The sequence below is a fragment of the Cetorhinus maximus genome, chromosome 15 (genome assembly GCF_964194155.1).
Source record: "Cetorhinus maximus chromosome 15, sCetMax3.hap1.1, whole genome shotgun sequence".
NCBI classification, from domain to species: domain Eukaryota; kingdom Metazoa; phylum Chordata; class Chondrichthyes; order Lamniformes; family Cetorhinidae; genus Cetorhinus; species Cetorhinus maximus.
Window position 1 is genome coordinate 82,000,337 of NC_135893.1, and position 21,579 is coordinate 82,021,915.

General features: G+C 40.1%; 1 protein-coding gene across 1 annotated transcript in view; it reads left to right on the forward strand.

Annotated features, from left to right (window-relative positions):
• The first annotated feature begins 328 nt into the window (after window positions 1-328).
• Window positions 329-21,579, forward strand: part of ccnf (cyclin F) — a 40,537-nt gene continuing 19,286 nt past the window's right edge. The window contains exons 1-14 of the mRNA XM_078558714.1: window positions 329-592; window positions 1,198-1,352; window positions 2,398-2,504; window positions 3,275-3,342; window positions 6,491-6,684; window positions 8,086-8,139; window positions 8,532-8,636; window positions 10,609-10,686; window positions 11,957-12,108; window positions 13,279-13,443; window positions 13,560-13,683; window positions 14,799-14,979; window positions 18,604-18,691; window positions 19,917-20,016. Coding sequence (XP_078414840.1) covers window positions 580-592; window positions 1,198-1,352; window positions 2,398-2,504; window positions 3,275-3,342; window positions 6,491-6,684; window positions 8,086-8,139; window positions 8,532-8,636; window positions 10,609-10,686; window positions 11,957-12,108; window positions 13,279-13,443; window positions 13,560-13,683; window positions 14,799-14,979; window positions 18,604-18,691; window positions 19,917-20,016 — 1,584 coding nt within the window. The 5' untranslated portion in view covers window positions 329-579. The remainder of the gene's footprint in view (window positions 593-1,197; window positions 1,353-2,397; window positions 2,505-3,274; window positions 3,343-6,490; window positions 6,685-8,085; window positions 8,140-8,531; window positions 8,637-10,608; window positions 10,687-11,956; window positions 12,109-13,278; window positions 13,444-13,559; window positions 13,684-14,798; window positions 14,980-18,603; window positions 18,692-19,916; window positions 20,017-21,579) is intronic.

The window sequence follows — 21,579 nt, forward strand, 5'->3', positions numbered from 1 at the left end:
CGCGGTTTCGCCTCCACAGGGAGCGCTGCGCTTCCCCCATCCGGGGCGCTGTGCTCCCACTCCCGCCCACCGGGGGCGTTGCGCTTGCTGTTCGATTGGAAAGTGCATCCTTTTGAACCAATTAAAAACGCTGGCGACGCAGCAAAGATGTGGAATCGACCAATTGTGATGAAGAATTGAGCGGCAAGGCTGGTGACTGACTGGTAGGAAAACCAATGGGCGGGCGGGACTTGAAGATATCCAATCAATGCAGGCGATTTTGAAAATGGTTCACGTGAGGTTAGTTTGAAACGGTCGGGCGCGCGTACAGGTTTTCAGTAGCACCGCGGCCAAAGCTCGAGCTGCAGAGAAGCGGAGTCGTCATACGCCGATAGACAGAAAGAGACACATTTATATATATATACAAACGCACAGAGACCCGTAACACCGGGAGCGAAAGCGATACCTAGACACGGTACCCTCATACCAGGAAAGAGAGTGACCCAGACCTGGTTTCTTCACACCTTGACACTCAGACTCAGCAGTTGATCCAGCGATTCTCGGTTTGAAAAAGTGGGGGGGAGCGCGGATTATTTGAAGATGAAACCGGGTGGTAAGTTTTTTTTTTCATCGACTAAGATTTGACTGAAGCAGCGTGTGGAATGGGGGCGGTTTATAAAAGAATCGGGGGGCCCTGAGCCCCGGGATTGGGGGGCGGGGGGAGTGGATAGGGTGGGCCCTGAGCCCCGGGATTGGGGGGCGGGGGGAGTGGATAGGGTGGGCCCTGAGCCCCGGGATTGGGGGGCGGGGGGAGTGGATAGGGTGGGCCCTGAGCCCCGGGATTGGGGTGGGGGAGTGGATAGGGGGGCCCTGAGCCCCGGGATTGGGGTGGGGGGGGAAGTGGATAGGGGAGTGGGGGGGGCGGAGTGGATAGGGGGGCCCTGAGCCCCGGGATTTTGGGGGGGGAGGGAAGGAGTGGATAGGGGGGCCCCGGGATTGGGGGCGGCCCCGAGTCCCGGGATGGCGGGGAAGGGGGTCTCGGAGCCCCGGGATGGTGGGTGGGGAAGGGGGCAGGCGGCCTCCGAGCCCTTGGGAGAAGGGTGGTGGGGGATCTCCGACCCTCAGGATGATTCAGGGGGGTGGTGGGTGTGGAGCAATGATGGCTTATACAAAATCTAGATCTAACTTGATCATTCTAAAACTTTATTTTACTTCCAGTGTTTCATTGTAAATGCGCAAAATGTTTCTCTCAACTCACGAAAAAGAAAATTAAGAAACGTTCACCTGTCTTGACGCTGCTCAGTCTTCCTGATGATGTTCTGCTTTATGTATTGGGATGCCTTCCTGCTCAGGATATCCTGCATTTCAGAGCGGTGAGTTAGTTATCATTTATGCACTTGGTGTGACAAGATTGGTGATATTCCTCCAGTGAAGCAATAAAGTTCAAATTGATATGGTTATAATTGTATTATTTGTATTGCACACCATGTCAAATTATTTTATTACAAGGGAATACAAACAGCGGTTTCTTCTACAACAAAAACAAAAATACCTGGAAAATCTCAGCAGGTCTGACAGCATCTGCGGAGAGGAATACAGTTAATGTTTTGAGTCCGAATGACTCTTCATCACTAAGGAAAAATAGAAAAGAGGTGAAATATAAGCTGGTTTAAGGGGGTGGGACAGGTAGAGCTGGATAGAGGGCCAGTGATAGGTGGAGATAACCAAAAGATGTCATAGACAAAAGGACAAAGAGATGTTGACAGTGGTGATATTAGCTAAGAAATGTGCTAATGAGCAGTTTCTTCTGACTGGCAAACAACTTAATTGTTGCAGTGCATTGTGCTCTGCAACCTCTGTCCATATCCAGAGGATTCATATTAGGCTGTTTATATTTACCAATTGCTAACTTAATATTGAGACTTTTTACAACTTGCTCCATGTAGCTGATGTGCTTTCACACTATTTTAGATCAGCACTACTATCTTGTTGTAAACACCAACTGTGTGAATGTTTCTTTTACGTGACCAGACGTGTGCCTTATTCACTAATTAATTGGTTGACAAATCTGTCTGAATTCCTTGGTTAGGACACTTCTAGCAGTGGACAGCATGGTTCATATTTGATATTTAAATATAATGCAAACTGGGCACACTGGGACTGCACAGTCAATACTCCAATGCCTTGGAGGCAAGTGGCTCAAAATAAGTGGACACTTGTGCTTGTTACTTGAGATTGCAGGCAATTAAACTATCCAGAATGATTACAACTGTTATGTTCAGGGGAAAGGAACCTCTGTCTGAAGTAAAGTGAACTTCAGGGCCTGCCTGTGTTCAAACTGAGTTACAATTTTCTTCCCACTTTAATATAGATTATTTAAGATGTTCAGAGTTGAAATCTTGTATTTCTTTCTTTCAGGTGCACTCCCACTTCCGATCCCTTGTAGATAATCACTCTAGTGTTTGGGCCCATGCAAACTTTCAGGAGATCTGGCCATCGCCATTAAATCGGTGGCTGTTTGAAAGGTACATTTGTAAGATGCTCTGCTATTTCTGGTTGACTAATTTTCAGAGGCTCAGCTAGCCCTAGTTTGCTTGCTTGTTAGTTGTCCTGTTGGGATGTAGGTACCATTAATGTAATTATTCCTTTCTGCTTCTCTTAATTTTATGTGCTTGTTACATCATTCCTTTAGTAAACTCTAATGTGCTAAATCTGCAAATATTTCTTCATTGGCCTTTTGTTACTATGTGGATTTGGTGCTAGGTGGTTGTAAAACTAGCACAAAACAGCTTGAATTATCAGGAATAAAAAATATACATGGGCCTTCCAGAATTAGATTGAACTTTCGAATGAAGACAACCACTCAATCACCACAAAACCACCTCCGTTTTCTTTTTAATTTTTTTCCAACTTGCAGTTGATTTTATTTTTTTGTTCCATTGTTCTCATTACGCACACGGTTTCAGGAGCAAAGGTGCCATTTCTAATAGAGTGTGGGATAGAACCTAGCTTTTTAAGAATGAATTTCTTAAAACCTTGGTAGTCCCTTATTTCTTCCCCCCCCCCAGCCGTTCATGAAAGGGTGAATGCTTGAAAAATGAGGAAGATTGCTTTCGTAATATTGGACAATGTTTCTTGAACTGGTAACTTCATTTACAAATGTGTGGGAATATAGACTTTTAATTATTTTATTCAGCTAGCTAACTAGAGGCAATTTTTAAAAAAATCTTCATTTTTTTGGTGGTGAGGTAGAAGAAAAGCTTTGCTGCAGTTCTAATGAGTCCCTCTATTCTAGGGCTGCAGAAAGTGGAAATTTTGAGGCTGCAGTAAAGCTGGGAATAGCCTACCTCTATAATGAAGGACGTAAGTATTCATCCTGTTGCCTTACAACGCTTTTTTAAAAAGATAAGTCAAAATAATTCAAGGGAACATCAAAGAAATCTTGGATGATTTAAAATTGGATTTTTTTTGCCATAGACCTGTGAAGCAAAGTCCATAAGTTCGCTTAAAAGGGAATTGGTTGGTTTCTTGGAAAAGAATAAGTGATTTGGGTACTTAGGACAATGCGATTAGACTAGGTGGCTCATGTAGTGAGAAACAGCAGTGTAGTTCTATTATGCTGGATAGTCTGTTTCTGTACTGTAATCTATGGTTGAGTTTCTAGTCCAAAACATCAGCACCAAGTTTTGGAGGTAGTGTTGCTAAATGACTGCTGTTGAAAGAGATGATTTGATCCTCATTCTTTTGCATACTTTTCCTGGCCTATTTTTTTTTTCTCCAGTTAAGGATAGAGTTTTTAAACACAGCACTGGTGAGCTGCTTTGTATTCCTCTGGGTGCCATTAGATTCCTTACAAGCTTGGAAAAAGTGCTGCATTAAATAGTCTTATGTGCTGCTTAAATAAAAGTAAGCTTTCAGAATGCTTCCTTCTCTCCATCTCCTTCAACTGCCACTTAAAGTCAAAAGCAATCTAAAACCTTGGCAGGAACCGCCCTGGCATGGTGCTCCACATGTACCGCCTTCCAACTGCCTGAAAAGGATAAGGATTTTGGGGGTGGGCTGGAGGGGGAAGATGGTCTTAAGTTGACAGACCATGTTAAACACCCTTGTATCTTGACACCTAAACATTACATCCAGTGACTATTGTGTGTAGTGTCTAGAATAGGGGTCAGCAACCCATGGTTCAAGAGTTGCACCTCTTTAACATCTCATTTGTTGCTCCCAACCTTTTCCAATTGGATTATATTATCTTGAAAAAAGCCTAAAAAATTTGTCAAGAAAATTACAAATCGAAGAACCAGACAACAACGTCATCTACCTTATTGAGTTATTAATTGCTTAACCAAATTTAGTTCTATGCTGTCTGGCTTCAAAATAGCATTTTTAGGGATCATTTTGGAAAATATATGGTAATTGTGGTCTTAAAGATAAGTCAAACTACCCTTAGGGTGGTCTCCTTTGACAGTTTATCTTATGTTGCTATTCGTTGATTTTAAAGAATTTAGCATTGACAATTATTTAATGCTAGAAATTACTAAATTGTATAAATATTAGGTGAAATATCGCGCACAGGATGTGTCTCCCTTGCTGAGATAACAAGATTTTATTTGCTACCAAGCCAGACGTGACTTGTGTATGGTATGATATGGGATGAAATGTTTCATGATTAAAAAATCAAATACTGCCCTGCAATTGTTAGCAGGCTCGAAACCTTAGCTGAAAATATCCACTGAGAGAAAGAAAATGTGCTGTTATGATTCTCCAAGAAAAAGTTGATAAAGTTGAAGACAAATTTAAGAATTGGGTAGCATCAGGATTCAACTTCTAAAATAAAATAACTGTTTTTACCTATTCCTGGATTGTAGGAACTGAATTTTTGCCTGACCCATATACAAGAGTAAAATTACATGAAATTCATAACTGTGGCCATTCTTAGAGAGAAGTTAAAAGCAAATGACTTTTTACGACATCAATTAAGTGCATAACGTTTCTTAGATTCTCCATACAATTTTTTTTCTCCTGCTTCATTTTTTAATTGCTTTTCATCTTGCAGCTCCCAATAGTATTTATTTCAGGCAAATTTTTAAAAAAGGCTCTTCAGCTAGAGAGTGATTGTGGACCCTGGTCCAGAAGATCTGCTAACATTTGTGAAATTGCTAAATGTGCCACATGTGGTTCACTGGTATATACATATGTCACTTCAAATAAAATATCAATGCAGCTATTTCACAAGTCACTGGGTATTCTGTGTACTTTTTTTAAAAAAGGAATACTTATGTAGAAAATGTGCCACTGCAGTGAGTGCTGCCCAATTACTTGCCATCTCCCTTTCCTCCATCAAATGCATGGGTATTGGCTGATTTCTGTCTCACAATAGAGTGAAAAATAATAACCAAAAATTCTGTAATCTCTTTTCTTGAGAAGCTGCAATATTTGAGCTGTCACCTTGTAGCAAATTACATGTTCTTTTTAAGGAGTGGCCTAGTTACCGTTGTTGGTCATCTTGTGCCTAAGCTGGTTGTCTGCATCCTAGTGGTAAGGGAAGGCCATCTGGAGTGTAAAATAATGGAATAGAAGCTCAAAATCTGATTTATGTATGTCGTACTTAAAGCCAAATATCAATCACTAACTCACTTCTGACCCCACGGCCTGTCTGCCATTTTCAAGACACAAGTTAGGAGTATGATGGAATACTGTCTGTTTGCCTGGATGAGTGCAGCTCTGTCAAACTTCAAGAAGCTTGACACCATCCAGGACAAAGTAGGGTCTTTGATTGGCACCCCACCCACCCCCTTAAGTAGAGTTGATTATAGAAGATCAGCCATGATTGTATTGAATGGTGAGCAGGCTTGAGGGACCAAATGGCCTACTCTCCCTATTTCTTATGTTCTTAAACATTCACTCCCTCTGCCACCAGCACAGACTGGCAGCAGTGTTTACCATCTACAGGTTCACTGCAGCAACTAGTCAAGGCTCCTTCGGCACCTCCCAAACTCTCAATCTTTACCACCTACAAGGACAGCAGTCACATGGGAACACCACCACCTGCAAGTCACACACCATCATGACTTGGATACACATCACCATTCCTTTACTGTCACTGGGTCAAAATTCTGGAACTCCCTCCCTAACACTGGGTGTACCTACATTACATGGACGATTCAAGATGACAGCTAAATACCACTTTCTCAAGGGCAGTTAGGGATTGGGTACAGATGCTGACCTTGCCAGTGCCTCCCAGATCCCATGAAAGATTTAAAAGAAAAAAATTAGATACTTTTTAGAGTGATGCAATTTAGTGTGGAACAGACAGCACTTGCTCTTTTGAAGTAATTGAGTTTTATTTAGATGTTTAGATTGAATGAATGCTTTCTTTAGAAGGATTTGAAATTAAATAACAAGACACTTAGCAAATTAATTTGAAGGTCTGATAAAATAAGGTGCATTATCAATGTACTAGTGCAAGTGCCATTTCTTTTTCTCTAATAATCGTGGGCATTTTTTTTTTCAGTTTCTGTTTCTGATGAAGGCCGTGCTGAAGTGAATGGACTGAAGGCCTCCCACTTCTTCAATCTGGCTGAAAGTCTGAATGTTGATGCTAACCCCTTTATTTGGCTGTTCATTAGACCACCCTGGTCTCTGACTGGGAGTTGCTGTAAGGCAGTTGTCTATAATAGTTTAAAAAGTGAATGCCAGTTACAGTCTGTAAGTATGTTTATATATTTATATTTTTAGTATCTTGGTCAATTTTATCTGAATATTTTTTAGATTGCTTTATATATGGTATTCTGATTCATGGGATTTGTATTGATAAACGTTGTACTTGCTGTTCATTTTGTTTTCTTCTGGAAATCTCCATTTGATAACTAAGTCAAATTGTTTTGTAGCTTTTAAATATCCAAATGGGTTATACTCTATCTACCCTTATGGTCTTCCATTATTTCTGTGCTTTTGTATTATTTATTTCTGTCATGAGAATAAAATGGGTATGGTAACCTAGTGATCATGGCATTAGGTCAGTGATTTCAAATCCTACATGGTCTGCATGTGTGATTCCAATCCCACACTGATTCCTTTTGATTTGCTGTGGACAAGTAAGAATGGATATTAATTGATTGTCTCATCAATGCACCTTGACCCAAGAACACAACATTGATGTTTATTTGGCATGTTTCATTTTTCCAAAGATGTCTGAAGTGCTTCATAGCCAATTATTTTTTAAATTGTAAAATTTTAAATGGCATACAGGAGCGGATGAACTTTGGGTATGTAGCTATAAAAATCTTTGCAAAAGCAGATTTGATAGGAGCTGGAATGTCTTGCTGATTAAAACACCCTTATGTAAAAGCATACGGATGGTTGAATACCCCCTTGGGAAAAATTTTAAGTGCAGGCGCAGGCAGGCATGCCTCCGATCGGCGTACCCCAATCGGGGGCATGCAGCCATTTTACATAGGTGGGTCATTTAAGACCTGCCCAGCGTGACATCCGCCAGGAAGCGCAAAAGAGCGCACTGATCTCCCTGAGGCTAGGTGCTGCCTCAGGGAGATCGGCTCCAAATTTAAAAATGTTAAAGAGACAAACAAAATTTCCCTGGCATGTCCCCTCATATGACCATGTCACATGAGTTAGGACACGTCCATTACTTTTAGTGAAACCTTTATTAAATATTTAAAAACCCTCATGAAACCTCATCCTGCTTGTGGATGAGGTTTCATGCTTTTTCTTAAGCCCGCCAGGGCTCCTGGCCTGCCAATCTTAAGGTTGTACGGGCAGGCCCATTAATTATGTTAAGTATTTTTTAAATAGCCCCAGTAGGCTGTTGACAGGTCGGCAGGCGCACAGTTGATCCTGCTGCGCCCCCGCTGATCTGAAAATGGAAATGACGCGGGGTGATGTCGGGAGTTCCGCCTGATGTCATCCCGAGTCATTTTACACGTCGGCAAGTGGGCCCCGCTCCCCTGCTTGCTGACCGGAAGATCTGGCCCCTTGCCTTGGTTAGAATAACCTTGCTGCTATTCATAAAATATTGACCCTGTGCATTGAATTATTTGTAACAAAACTGGGTATGTTTTTCCAACTCAACTTGTGTTTTTCATTTTCTAGGCTAAGAAGTCTTCATTAACCTACTGTTTGGCCAAAGTTCTCAGCCTCTTTGAGGTTTGTATTGTGGTAAATAAATGTGCAATCACACTTAATCCCACTTCCAGCTATGAACTCTCTCAAATCTTTGCATTTCTCCAATTCTGGCCTGTACACATCCCCAGTTTTCTTTGCTCCACTTTTGGCAGCTGTGCCTTCAACTGCTTAGACTTAAAGCTCTGGAATTCACTCCCTAAACCCCTCTGCCTCTCCTTTTTAAGACTTTCTTTAAAACCTATCACCTATGACCAAGCTTTTGACCACTTGTCCTGATGCCTCTTTATATGGCTTGATGTCATTTTTTAAAATCACTGCTGTGAAATATTTTAGGAAGTTTTACTACTTAACTGAGTTATATAGCACACCCAAAATTTGAACTATTATTTAACTGAGTTTTTACTTAAATTTAGGATGAAGAGAAACAGAAACAGGCTGTAGCAATGTTTGAAGAATCTTCCAGTCATGGATGCTTATCAAGCTCTTACCACTTGTGGGAGGCAAACCACAAAGAAGCAGTAAGTTTAGATTTGCTGTTTGAGTCTTCTGAAACATTCTTTGCTATTCCAACATTCGGCATATGCTGTGGATTTGACTGAAAATTCTTAAATGATTTTTTTTTTAAAAACCCAGCCTTTCAAGAAGTAATTTGCTTTGGCTCAACTGATGTGCTTTGTTCGAGGCCTCCATTAAGATTTTTGAGCTAGAAAGATTGATGTTTTTCCGGTGTTGCCTCTTCAGGCGTAAACCTTGCTGGGGTGTCCGGTTTTCTTGGGCAGCAGCACAGCCTGGATGTTGGGCAGGATCCCACCCTGGGCGATGGTGACCCCGCCCAGCAGCTTGTTGAGCTCCTAGAAAGATTGATACTCGTTCGAGTTATCAACAGTCACAGGTTGCAACTCTTTTTGAGTACAATCACAGTTCTTGGTTTCCGGGAGTGGGACATGAACCCACAACCCTCTGATTCAAAGGCGAGGGTGCTATGAACTGATCCACAGCTGACACCTCTATAATCATTCATGGAAACTCTTTCGAGTTACCAACAGTCACAGATTGCAACTTCTTTCGAGTTCAATCACAGTTCTTGGTTTCCGGGAGTGGGACATGAACCCACAACCCTCTGATTCAAAGGCGAGGGTGCTATGAACTGAGCCACAGCTGACACCTCCAGAAAGATTGATGGTGCTAGTTTCTATCCATCTAGTTAATAGCATGTTAATTATATTGTACACAATATACAAAGGTGAAGGGCATTGTTTAATTAAGTACTTGGAACACATATAAATAGGGGACAGCTCCTCATTAGTACAGCTGTCACGCATGAGACCACTGTTCAATTCCCGACGGGGAGAAGACGTTGGCTGAATGATTACCCACAAAAGAGGCAGATGCACTTTTTTCATAGTCTGCTGCTGGGCCTGGCCAAGATGGCCATTAACAGGTCCAGGCAACGGGCAGTTGAGAGTGTCTTTCAGTTCGACTGTCTGCCCCTCTTCAGTGGCTACATTTGTGCCTGGGTGTTCCTGGAGAGGGAGCACGTAGTGTCCACTGGTACACTATTGAAGCCTTCTGTGACCGATGGGCATTGTGGGGGCTGGAGTGCATCATCAGGTCCCAAAGCGACATTTCAATTTTTTTTGGGGGGGTGGTGGGGGGGTGGGGGTGCTGATGAAGGCGAAGCCCCACGAATAAGAGTCTTTAGATCAGTGAACTTTGAGGGTTGTAGCTTCTCTTCCTTCTCCTGGGATCTCCCAACTCATTTTCCCTGCTATTGTCACCTCTACCTTACAAGGGACTGGAGTGGTTCTACCACTTGAAGCATTGTAGTTTGGTGGCAACCCTGTTGGCTTTGAATAAGCAGGTTTCTGAGAACCTCCAAATGAGTTTATTTATTCAATATTTTACGGCAGTTAAGAAATCCTAGAATTATGGTCCCAATTTGGACCTTATACCTTGGTATAACCAGTCAAGTATTTTGTAGATTTGTACAGTTGCATATCTGCTTTCTGGTTAGTCCAAAATTGTGGCTCTGTTATATTCAGTGAAGCTGCCATAGGATGTGTGGGATGGCTCCCAATCATTGATGCAGCCAGAATTACCTAACTTCTGGGTAAGAAGTTTTAAACAGCAATCCGTGAAACCAAGAGTACTGTATAGTTAATCATGGATTAGACATAACTTTCAATGTGTTGAATGAATTCACATATTCCATAAGTTTAGAAAGTACTTATTGTTTTGGTCAGTAGTTTGAAGAGTTAAGTGGGACATATGGAAGTATGTAAACCTTAATGACAAGGAAAGGCTGATGGGATTAAGGGATTGAAGTTAAGCATTTTGATTTTCTCTTTTTAAGCTCTGTACCCTGGATCAGGTCCTTTAATCTTTTCTACATTTACAAAAGATTTGTTTGTGAAGTGCATTTTGAGTCATGTTCCTTATGCTAGCCTGAAATGTTTAATGTTGTTAAATTTTCATGACTTTTTTTGTTAGGTGGCTGATCCTGGCAGGTATCTTCAGAGCCTTAGGAAACTCAGGGATTGTGCAACTAAAGGATGCTGGGAAGCACAGGTATGTGCAACAGGTGTAATAATTTGATTTCCTTTACCATAGCTGACCAGAGCCTCCAATAGACAAGTTAAATTTTGGATTGTCCTTTTGGCTTTTGAAGCCCACGGCAATATCTATCAATGTAGGAAGTGTTGTTTTAGTTGGGGAGTTACTGTTTAGGGCTCATAACCTGTGCCAAATATGGCACCCTGTTGCCTGATTAAATTCCATTCAATTATGTAGGATGAGCAGGGTTGGAAATAAAAAAAAAACTAAAATACCTGTGTGCTGGTTTTATACTTAAATCTTCACTGGTGATGGGCACCTTTTCTTTTGACGGTCCCTTAAGTGATATCAGTCAAATGGGTTTGGAAACCTTTGGTATTCTATATGGTGTGGGAGAACTTCTCAAAGGGTGTACTACGTCTGGATGGCAGGAGTGTAATGTGGCCTGAAATTCAAAACTTGTAGCTGACTTGAGTTCCCCTTTCACAGTGAGAGCCTGTTCAGTTAGCAAGATAGGCAATGCTGAAAAACATCAAACACTTGGTGTGATTCTGGGAATGTCCATTCTAAGTGAGAATCCTGGCTAGCAAGTTCTCCTCAAAAGATACCATTGCCTCTACCATCTGTGATTTCCAGCAATGTCACAAACTGTACCTTGGGTGGATCTCTGACAGTGGTTTCAGTGAATGGTATGGAATTTAGGGATGTGGGTGGAAACAGAGAGGTGGCATTGTCCCATTCATTTCATAGCAGTTGAGTTGAGTAGGTAACCTCAGGACAGTATGAGAATTAAGGTGCTGAATGCACTAAACAGGAAAATGTACAAACTGTTCTTGTTTAAAGACTCTGCCAAAATCTAAGACTTGTACAAAAACAAAAAATGTTGGAAAAACTCAGCAGGTCTGACAGCATCTGTGGAAAGAAAGACAGTTAACGTTTCAAGTCCATATGACTCTCACCATAGGTCTTCACCAGAGTTGAGTGAAGCAGCGATCATGACTGCCTTTAAAAATGGGTGATATAGATGGTTGGTAGTGAGGGATGTTGGGAACAGAGTAGAACATGGAATAGACTACTCCTCTTGTGGAGGGTAAATTCCAAAACAGTGGTTGGTCCAAGTGGCTTTTTTCTGTCTTAAATCCTCTAACATCCGATGCAGATTGGCCTGTCTCTGACTTTGTGTTCTAGTAGCTGTGCTTAACAAAACTAAAGGATGTACCTTTTACTTGCAATAATTTTGAAGCTATGCTCAAACATGTATTTGATAAAAAAATTGTTATTTCAGGTAACATTAGCGAAAGCCTGTGGAAATGCCAACCTGTTGGGTATGAAGTCTATAGCTTCGAAAGAGTTTGTGGCCCAAATTTTTCAGTCTTCCCATCCTTCTTACAAACAGAAAATGTTCCAAGTGCAAAAGGGCATGAATGACACAATGAGGTAAATGTGCAAATATTTTCAATCTATTAAAATTTGTTGATGGGAATTGTGCACAAAATCAAGCCCGAAATCTGATCTGAATAGTTTGGTACTTGACCCCCATCTAAATGATTGTATCAGTTCTGAGCACTGCTTCTCAGGAAGGATATACTGGCCTTTGAGGGAGGGGTTGCAGGACAAAATGGTGCCAGGACTGAAAAGGTTAAATTGAGGACGGGTTGCATTAACTTAATTTGTGTTCCCTTGTTTGTAAGATTGAAACCTGATCTAGAATATGCAATACAGGAGCAGGCCATTCAGCCCAACCAGCCTATGGAGACATTTATGCTGCATTCAGACCAAAGAATAAGAAGCACTCATGAATTTGCACGTCCTCTAATTGAGGTGTTGAATGATAAATAGATTTAATAGAGCAGACGCAGAGTAGCTATTTCCTCTGTTGTGGAATCCAGAACAAGGAGGCACAATCTTGAAATTAGGCCATTCTGGAGTACAATCAGGAAGCATTCTTTCACCAAAATGGTAATGAGAATCTGGAACATACTTCTCCAATAGGTTATGGATGCTGAGTTAATTTAAGACAGAGGTGATCAGATATTGTTTTTATGTAAGGATATCCAGTGATATGGATCAACAATGGACAAATGAAGTTGGAATAGACCAGTTATGACTTGAGGATATTATATATTTAATTTTGTTCTTTCTTGCCTTACCTTGTGTTTTATTGAAACCCCTTTAATGCAACTTGAAGTCCAGCCCTATTACTGGCTGTTGCATTGGATTCTTAACCACCAGATGGGAAGAATGAAGTCATGAAATAACTAATTACTAACTCCGAATTTTTTCTGGAAGGAAAAGGCTTTCTTTAAACTATGATTAATTTATATGCATCAAGTTTGTGATGAACTTAAAGCAAGCTGACCAATTTAAATTTTTAGGGACTTTTGTGCCTTTGCAGCTCAGCCAGCTGATATGTAATAAAGTTGGTTGCAATGGATTGGAGGTTGAGGGTGGTCTCATGCTCAATTAGCAATTACTGACTAATAGCCCTATCTATAGATCTACCATGATAATTTTGCCATTTTGTGATTTAATGGAAGCTTGTAGAACCAAATGATTTTTAAAGCTACTGAAATGGCTGTGGTGTAACTAAACTCTCCATCTCTACAGATATATTCTAATTGATTGGTTAGTGGAGGTGACCAGCATGAAGGATTTTTCCAGCTTGTGCTTACATGTCACAGTGGCAAATGTGGATCGGTACCTGATGCTGCGCTCTGTACCCAGAGGCCGACTCCAGCTATTAGGGATAGCTTGTATGGTTATTTGTACACGGTAAGGTTGAAACAGCATAAGCTGAATAGGACTTTTTTATTTCTAAAACAAGTGCATTTTGGGCTATTTGGTTCTAAGGCTTTACAGATTTTTCATTTTGATATACTCCTCCATAGGTTTATTAGTAAAGAGATCCTGACAATTCGTGAAGCTGTCTGGCTTACAGACAATACATACAAATATGAGGATCTAGTGCGAATGATGGGAGAGATCATTTCTGCACTTCGAGGAAAAATTAAAGTAAGTGATTACAAGGGTCATGTAGATCTGAACACGGTGACATTTTCTTACAATGGTTAAAATACAATAGTAGATTTAACAAAACAAACTTGGGCATTGCAATTTCTTAAACTGAATAATTTTCACTAAATGGTACAAATTTTCCAAGTCCACACTAGATATTCTTGTATTTGATCCCACAGGGCATTTCCATAAGACCTAGTCTCCCCTGCTAACTAGAGCACATCTTTACTACCCAATAAGTAAATGATATTAGGAAGGGACAATGTGACACAGCTGGTGATGGACACACACTTTGCAATTGTTTTCTTAGAAACAAACTCTTTTTTTAATAAAGTAGTTAATACACTGGGTAGTGTTGTGGCAAGACCAGAATCACCAGGGAAAGTTCCACCAAACTTTATTTATTCTTGAGATTGGCAATAAATTCCTGCATTCTTAGTTGGTAAGGAGGTGTTGATCTGCCTTGACCATCATGGTAATGGTGCTCTCACAAGTGTGCTAGAGAACTGCAGGATGTTAATTCAGCTGTTGAAGGAACACTAAGTTATATCCAAGCCAGGATATTGGCTGTGCTGAGCAAGTCTGGCAGTATTTGTAGAGAGAGAAAAGTTAACATTTCAGGTCTATAACCTTTCGCAAGAACATTTCTAGCTTTTTTAGTTTTAGTTCAGATTTCAAATATCTGCAGTATTTTGGCTTTGCATCAGGATGTTGTGTGATTTGTAGGCAATTGTGTTCCACAGTGTGCTGTACAGTTGTGGATATTTTTCAAGTTTTATGGTGGTTGAGATGGGGAGGGTGGTTAAACTCACTGTACAGTCAAGGGGACATGGGTGGGAGTTTCTGTTTGCAGTTCTGTTCTTTTGACAGTTATGTCATAAGATAACAAGCAGGTGCTAGGAATGGTTCCTTTAAAAAGGGAGTAGCCAAGGATTTGGTCTCCTGTGCTTCCCTATGTCTCATTCATAGAACATTGCATTTTTGACTGTTGGTTTATGGAGATTGGAGAGTTACATGCTTTTTTTCCCTGTTTGACTTATATTCTAGTGTGTGCAAAAATGTTGATTTGTATTAAAATGCAGTGCATAGTTCATGTAGATTCTTTTTTGCAGATACCTACCATTCTGGATTATGCAGAAGTACTATTAGCAATTTCTCCACTGGAAAGACGCACCATGCATCTCTTTAACTACATCTGTGAACTTTCACTACTGTATACAGACATCTCTGTTTATTCGCCTGCTATGACAGCTACAGCTGCCTTACTATTAGCACGAGTACTTCACAAACAAGGTTTGTATACTAGCACATAGATGATAATGTACTGTGCAGTGTCTAGTTTCCTACTGTCTATCTGAGCCAAGCATGTTATAGTGCTGAAATAGCAAATATGGCACATTTCTGTGCAGCAGTTTAAAATGAGCCTCTTTTGGTCCGTGCTTATAAATGTTAATATGCAGAAGTGTATTTATGATTCCTACCTTTTTGTATAATCAGTCTATTATGAATTAAATTCAGTCAAAACAGCAGTGTCCCATGCCTGCGATTTTAAATTTTAGTTACAGGATACCTGGTCTACATATTTATTTTAAACAGGAACTTGATGTATGCCATTGAAATGCAACACATAGATGTGGCAGGTGTTTTGAACTCTCAGGTGGATAATTGGCAGCGGGGTGCAAGGATAGCTGAGAGGACAGTGCAGTAATTGCACCTGGAGGTGAAAAAGGCATGGGTGAAGGTCCTATGCAGTGGATAGGCAGAGCTAGATGACACAAGTGGAAGTGTGTGGCCCTTGCTGCGGTGGGATACAGATGTGTTGAGAATTGGTCTGGGACCACTGAAACGGTTTAGAGGAGAAAGGAGACAGCAAGGAAAGTTGGAAGTGGTGTACCCCAGGATTTAGTGCTGCATCCACTTGTTCTAATGTGTAGCTGATGTACACTTGGGCATCTGGATCACTTGTCTTTCACTTGCTTGAAAGTGGGAGTGCAGGTAGATTATAGTACTAAAAAGGCTAATTGTATTTTGGGCTTTAGAAATAGAGGCATAAGAGCGCATGAGCAAAGAGGTAACAAACCTTATACAATAAGTAGGTGAGAATGCTATGTCCCTTTTAGGGAGTCATTACAAAAGCCATAGAGCGCACTGCATTGATTGACTTTGCTTATGCTAATGAACCATATTCGAAGAGGGAATTTAAGTAGTAGAATTATTTTCACTTGGCAGAGAAAGCAAGAGATTTAAAAGTTAAAATTCTGAAGCCTTAATAGAGTGAATTAAGAAAAACTATTTCCTGAGGTTAGTTATTGACCATGGTCATGAATTTAAAATGGTCAGCAAAATTGAATGGAGGACTTTGCAGTAAGGTCCATGATGTAGACTAATTTGAGTATGAAATATCTTGACAATCAAAATAGGGTCATTTACGGCATAGAGGAGGTCATTTTTTCCCATTGAACCTGCACTGACTCTGTAGAGCAATTCAGTCAATTCCATTCCTCCACTCTATCCTCAAGGTTCTGCAAGTTTATTTCCTTCAAATGCTCATTCAATTTCCTTTTGACATTATTGACACTCTGATTCCACCAGCCTTGTGGGCAGTTTTTCAGGTCATTACCACTGGCTGTATATTTACAAAAAAAAAAAATTATTTCCCTCTTGACCCCTGCAATTCTTGCTCAAAATCTTGTGCTATCAGCTAATGGGAAAGTTTTTCTTGTCTGACTTTTCCAAACCTGTCAATTCTGTATACATCTCTCCCCAATCTCCTCTGCTCTAAGGAGAACAACTGCAGCCTCTCCAACCTAACCTTTAAAGCTAAAGTACCTCACCCCGGAACCATTCTGATAAAGGTTCGGCATAACATCCCTGCTTTTGTACTCGATACCTCTATGAAGCTCAAGATCCCATATACTTTGCTAACTACTTTCAATAGTCCAGCCACCTTCAAAGATCTATGCACATGCACCCCCAAGTTCCCCTGTCCCTGAATGCTGTATGGAGTTGTGACTCTCCCTATTCCTTTTGTCAAAGTGCATCACCTCATGCTTCTCTGTATTAAATTCTACCCGTTCTGCTACCCTGTGCCTATTGCAGTTAATTTATTTCATACTTAATGTTTACCATCCCTCCAGGTTTTGTATCATCAGCAAATTTTGAAATTTTACTCTATAAATGATGTGAATATTAGAATACATGGATCACAAAAGCAGTGGTCCTATCACTGACCCTTGGGGAACACAACTGTCTACCATTCTTCTGTCTGAAAAACAAGCATTTACTACAACTTTTTTATTTTCTGTCCTTGGCCAATTTTTTTTTATCCACCTCATACTGACCTTCCTACTCTATGCCACAATTTTGTTAATTAGCCTTTTTTGGTGGTATTTTGTCAAATGCTTTCTCGAAATCCAATGCATTCCTTTCATCAACTTTCTGTTACTTCATCAAAAAATTCTAGTGCTTGGCTAATTCAATATATGTCTTTTACAAATCCATGCTGGCTCTCCTTAGTTAACACAAACCTCCCCCAAATGCATGTTAATTTTTTTTCCCTTTGATTATTGTTTCTAAAACCTTACCCACCATTCTTGTTAAACTGACTGACCTGTGTAACTAGGATGTCTTTACAACCTTTCTTGAACAGATATCACATTTGCCACCCTCCAACCCTCTGGCATCTTTCCCATAACTAGGGAAGATTATGGCAAGCCCTTCCACTACTTCAAACACCACTCCCTTTAGCAATCTGGAATGCATACCATCCAGACCAGGTGACTCAGGCACTCAAGTGTAACCAGCCTTTCCAGTATCTACTGCCTTTCAGTTTTCACATCATCCATTACCTGTACCATCACCACTACAATTGATGAGAGCTGACAGAATATCAACAATTATTCCAGCCTTGCCCAAAACCTCTAGGCATTTATTGCCCTCTTTGTCCCTAATAGGATCCACTCCACCTCTTTCTACCTGCTTACTATTTACATGCTTGTGGAAGATTCTTGGGTTCCCTTTTATATTGCCTGCCATTCTGTTCTCATCATCTTCTGCAAATCTTATTTTCCCCTGCATTTCCCCTGTTAACCTATTGTATTTGACCTGGTTTTCACTTAAAATTCTCCAGACATGTATCATATACCCTCTTTTTGTTTAATCATGTTCTCTATCTTCCTTGTCATCCAAGGAGCCCTGGCTTTGGTTTCCCTAACTTTTGGCCTTGTTAGATTGTACCTAGTTTGTACTTGAGCTTTCTCCTCCTCAAAGATCACCAATTGTTCTACCCATTGGGTGAAAGCATTTCAGCTTCTAAAGGAAATGGATAAATATTTGAAGCAAAGGCAGGTGGTACAGGGCATTGGAATTTGTGGTAGATTGCTTGAGCAAAGACTTGAGCCAAATGGCAGCTGCCATGCCAGCTGCTTGTATTGTGAACCCCTTGGTTTAACACAGTCCATCCCTGCAAAATAGGCTTAGATTTTGGCTAGTTAATTTTAGTTTAGCTTCAGGTCAAAGTGAACAAATATTAATGAGCAAATTGTGGGCCATTTTTAGGACAATGGTGCAGAAAACCATGTTTGGCAATGCTGACATGTACTAACATCAAGTAGTTTCTACAGGGAAAAAAACTGTCCAAGTTAAGTTCAGTGCTTGCTGTGCAGGATGGTATAATTTGAAGAATGAAGACTCTACAAGCAATCTTAGTCCATGTTTATGTACCTTTTCTAATATCCAAAAAATGCAGGGTGTGCATAATATGCAATACTTATACAGGGTCGGGCGGTAATATGGTCTAACCAATGTCCAGTTGAATAAAAGCGCGAACTGTATTGTTCCACAACAACTCTAATTGAAAGTGCAGAACCTGCTGTTTCTGTAATTCAGATTTGAAAGCTGTTTTTCCCTCTTTTCTAGTCCTCCCATGGTCAAGTCAGCTAACAGAGTCTACTGGTTTTACATTAGAAAATCTAATTCCATGTGTAGTAGATCTACATAAAAAATGGTGAGAGCTACCAAATAATATACAGCTAATTGTCTGTGTAGCTTATATAGGATGTAAATGGTGTATACAGTGGTGTGGAGTTTCCCAAATGTGTACATATAAATTCTCAATTCTCTTTGCTTTTCAATGTTAATTACAATATCATGCTTTTATGCCAGCCTTATGCTGAACAACCTTTCTGCATAAATTGGTTTCGCTGTGCGGGGAGGGTACAAGAATTAGGAGCTAGATGTTAGTACAGAATCAATGAAATGTTAAATCAGTGTTACTGGAAAAAAGAGACATTTTGTCAAAGCTTTTCGCCTTGCAAATTGCAAGAATACCAATGTCATGGGGAAGCAACAACTTTATACTGTATGAGAAGAGAGTGCTGATTGGTTGAGGAGCAGACTCTGGTAGAACGCACCAGTTAATGATGGCTGACAGTTAACTGCCAAGCATTGTTTGAAATTTTAAACAAGGCAGCTTGACTGTGGTCAAGGCATTGCCCTGAAGAATGAACCAGTGAATGGCTATTACTTACTTTGTTCATTTTTTGGGGCAATGCCTTGACCAGAGTCAAGCTGCCTGGTTTAAATTTCAAACAATGCTTGGCAGTTAACAGTCAGTCACCATTAACTGGTGCATTCCTCATGGCAATGCCTCTACCAGTCAGAACCCACTTGCCAACCATAGTGTAAAGTTGTTGCTTCCCTGACACTGGTATTCTTGCGATTGTCTTGATGAGTGCAAGATGAAAAGCTTTGACAAAATGTTTTTGTTCAGCAATACTCAAGTTCTGTACCACCAAATCACAGTGTTAATTTTTGTCTCATTAATACTCAGGGACTCTTAGTGCTGCATTGCTTTATATTGTAATATTTAATCTAACTGAATCTAAAGGCAAACTTTAATGTTCCTCTACAGTATACATCTGCTTGTTACATGCATTTAAGAAACTGTACATAGCAATTGGAAAGAGGTTTATTGCTAATCTTTGTTGTAGTTCACAAGTTCTCATTCCTGCTTTCCCATGGCTAATGGGTACATGTAAAATCAATCCTTTAATTTATATGAAAACTTTCCAAAAATTAATTTTTAAATTTCTTTGGCATATAGTGGCATATGATAATCTTTGTGTTCTGTTAAATTCACTCATTTTCTTTTAATTATCTGTTAAGGGGTTAGTATTGTGTTGGATAACAAACTCTTACATTTTGATTTATTCTAAAACTGTTTCTACTAGCTTTCATAATGAAGCACCCAGGGATTACAGGCACGTGTCTCTTACTGCTGTAAAGCAACGATTTGAGGATGAACGTTATCAGCAAATTAGCAAGGAAAAGGTGCGTTGTCCTTGATGCAAGACTGCCTTGATGTCTTAACATTCCTGTAATGTGATGCATTGACAGCCATGGAATTGTTACTTAGCTGTAAATCAGGCAAGCAATTAGTGCTCTCATTTCGGATTGCCAGTAAAAAGAATGATGCACAAGTTTAGATGCCAAATTACATCTTAAAAATAGACCAAGACCTTTCATTTATTTTTCTGGTTAATTTGTAGCTTGTTGCCTTCTGTGCTGCTTTGAACGCAGTCATTCTGACATTTTGAATCAAGTCGTGGCTTTTGATTTAAAAGCTGACATTATGTATGTGATGGGGGAAGAGGTTAAGATTAGGGTTGTTGGGCACTAGTTTCTTAATCTCTTTCTAGCATTTATAGATGTATTAAAGGAAGAAGTAATTTAAATGATTTGCTTAAAGGCTTAGGAAAATGTAAAATGGAGACTTGCCTACATAAATATTAGCTTATTCTATCCTTTTCTACTTTCTTTAAAATGAAGTTAATTTATTTAACTTTTGGAGCAGTTAATTGCCACCATACCATAAAGCATAATCTCCAACCTCAGGATGTGGGACATTATTCATACTGAGATTGAGGTAACATTTGTATAATATCTTTTTAATGTAGTGTTGTCATTTGAGGAGGAAATGGGAGAATAAAGAGACTTTTAAAATGGTGGAAAAGAGCTTGAGGGGAATTCACGAGAAGATAGATAGCAAAGCCTTCAATCGTAAGATTGAACAGTTTTAAACCAGGCTGACACCTGTGTTCATTGCTAAAGGGAGTACTACATCATCAAAGGCACTGTCCAAAGGTTGAGATGTTAAATAAATACCCTGTCTGTCTGTTCCAGTGGTGTAGGTGGATGTTAAAGATCCCATTTGGAGTGTAAGGATTTTTTCCTGTATCATGGTTCAGGGTGCATTGTTGACCAACACCACCAAAAGCAGGTTAACTGGTCATTCAGCTCATTATACCTTTCTATATGTGCAATGGTTGCCTTGCTTGCCTATAACAGTTCCTACATTTCAAGTCAGTTGTATTTTAAATATGTGCTATAGCAATGCAAGTCTCTCTTGCTTCAGTTTTGATTTCACAGAATCATTGCATAGTACAGCACAGAAGGTGGCCATTTGGCTCAACAAGTCTGTCCTGGCTTTCAAAGTTTAATCACTCCCTGGTTCTTGCCCCAGATCACTTAAATCTCCAGGTATTTATCCAATTAGCTTTTGAAAGCTACTGCTAACCCTCTTTTCCTTCGCCTTATCAGGCAGTACCGTCCAAAATCCTAACCACTCATGAATTTTTTTATATATAAGTACTTCTTCATGTTGTCTCTGGCTCTTTCACTTTAAATCTATGCCTACAAGTTCTCGACTCTTCAGCTGTTAGAAACTGTTTCCCTTTATTTACTCTATTTAAACCCTTCATAATTTTAAATGCATATCAAATCTCCTCTTTCCTTCCCTGCCCTAGAAAAACAGCCCTAACTTCTCCAATTTATCCACATAACTGTAATTCATTATCCCTGCAAGCATTTTGGTAAATCTTATCTGCTCATCTA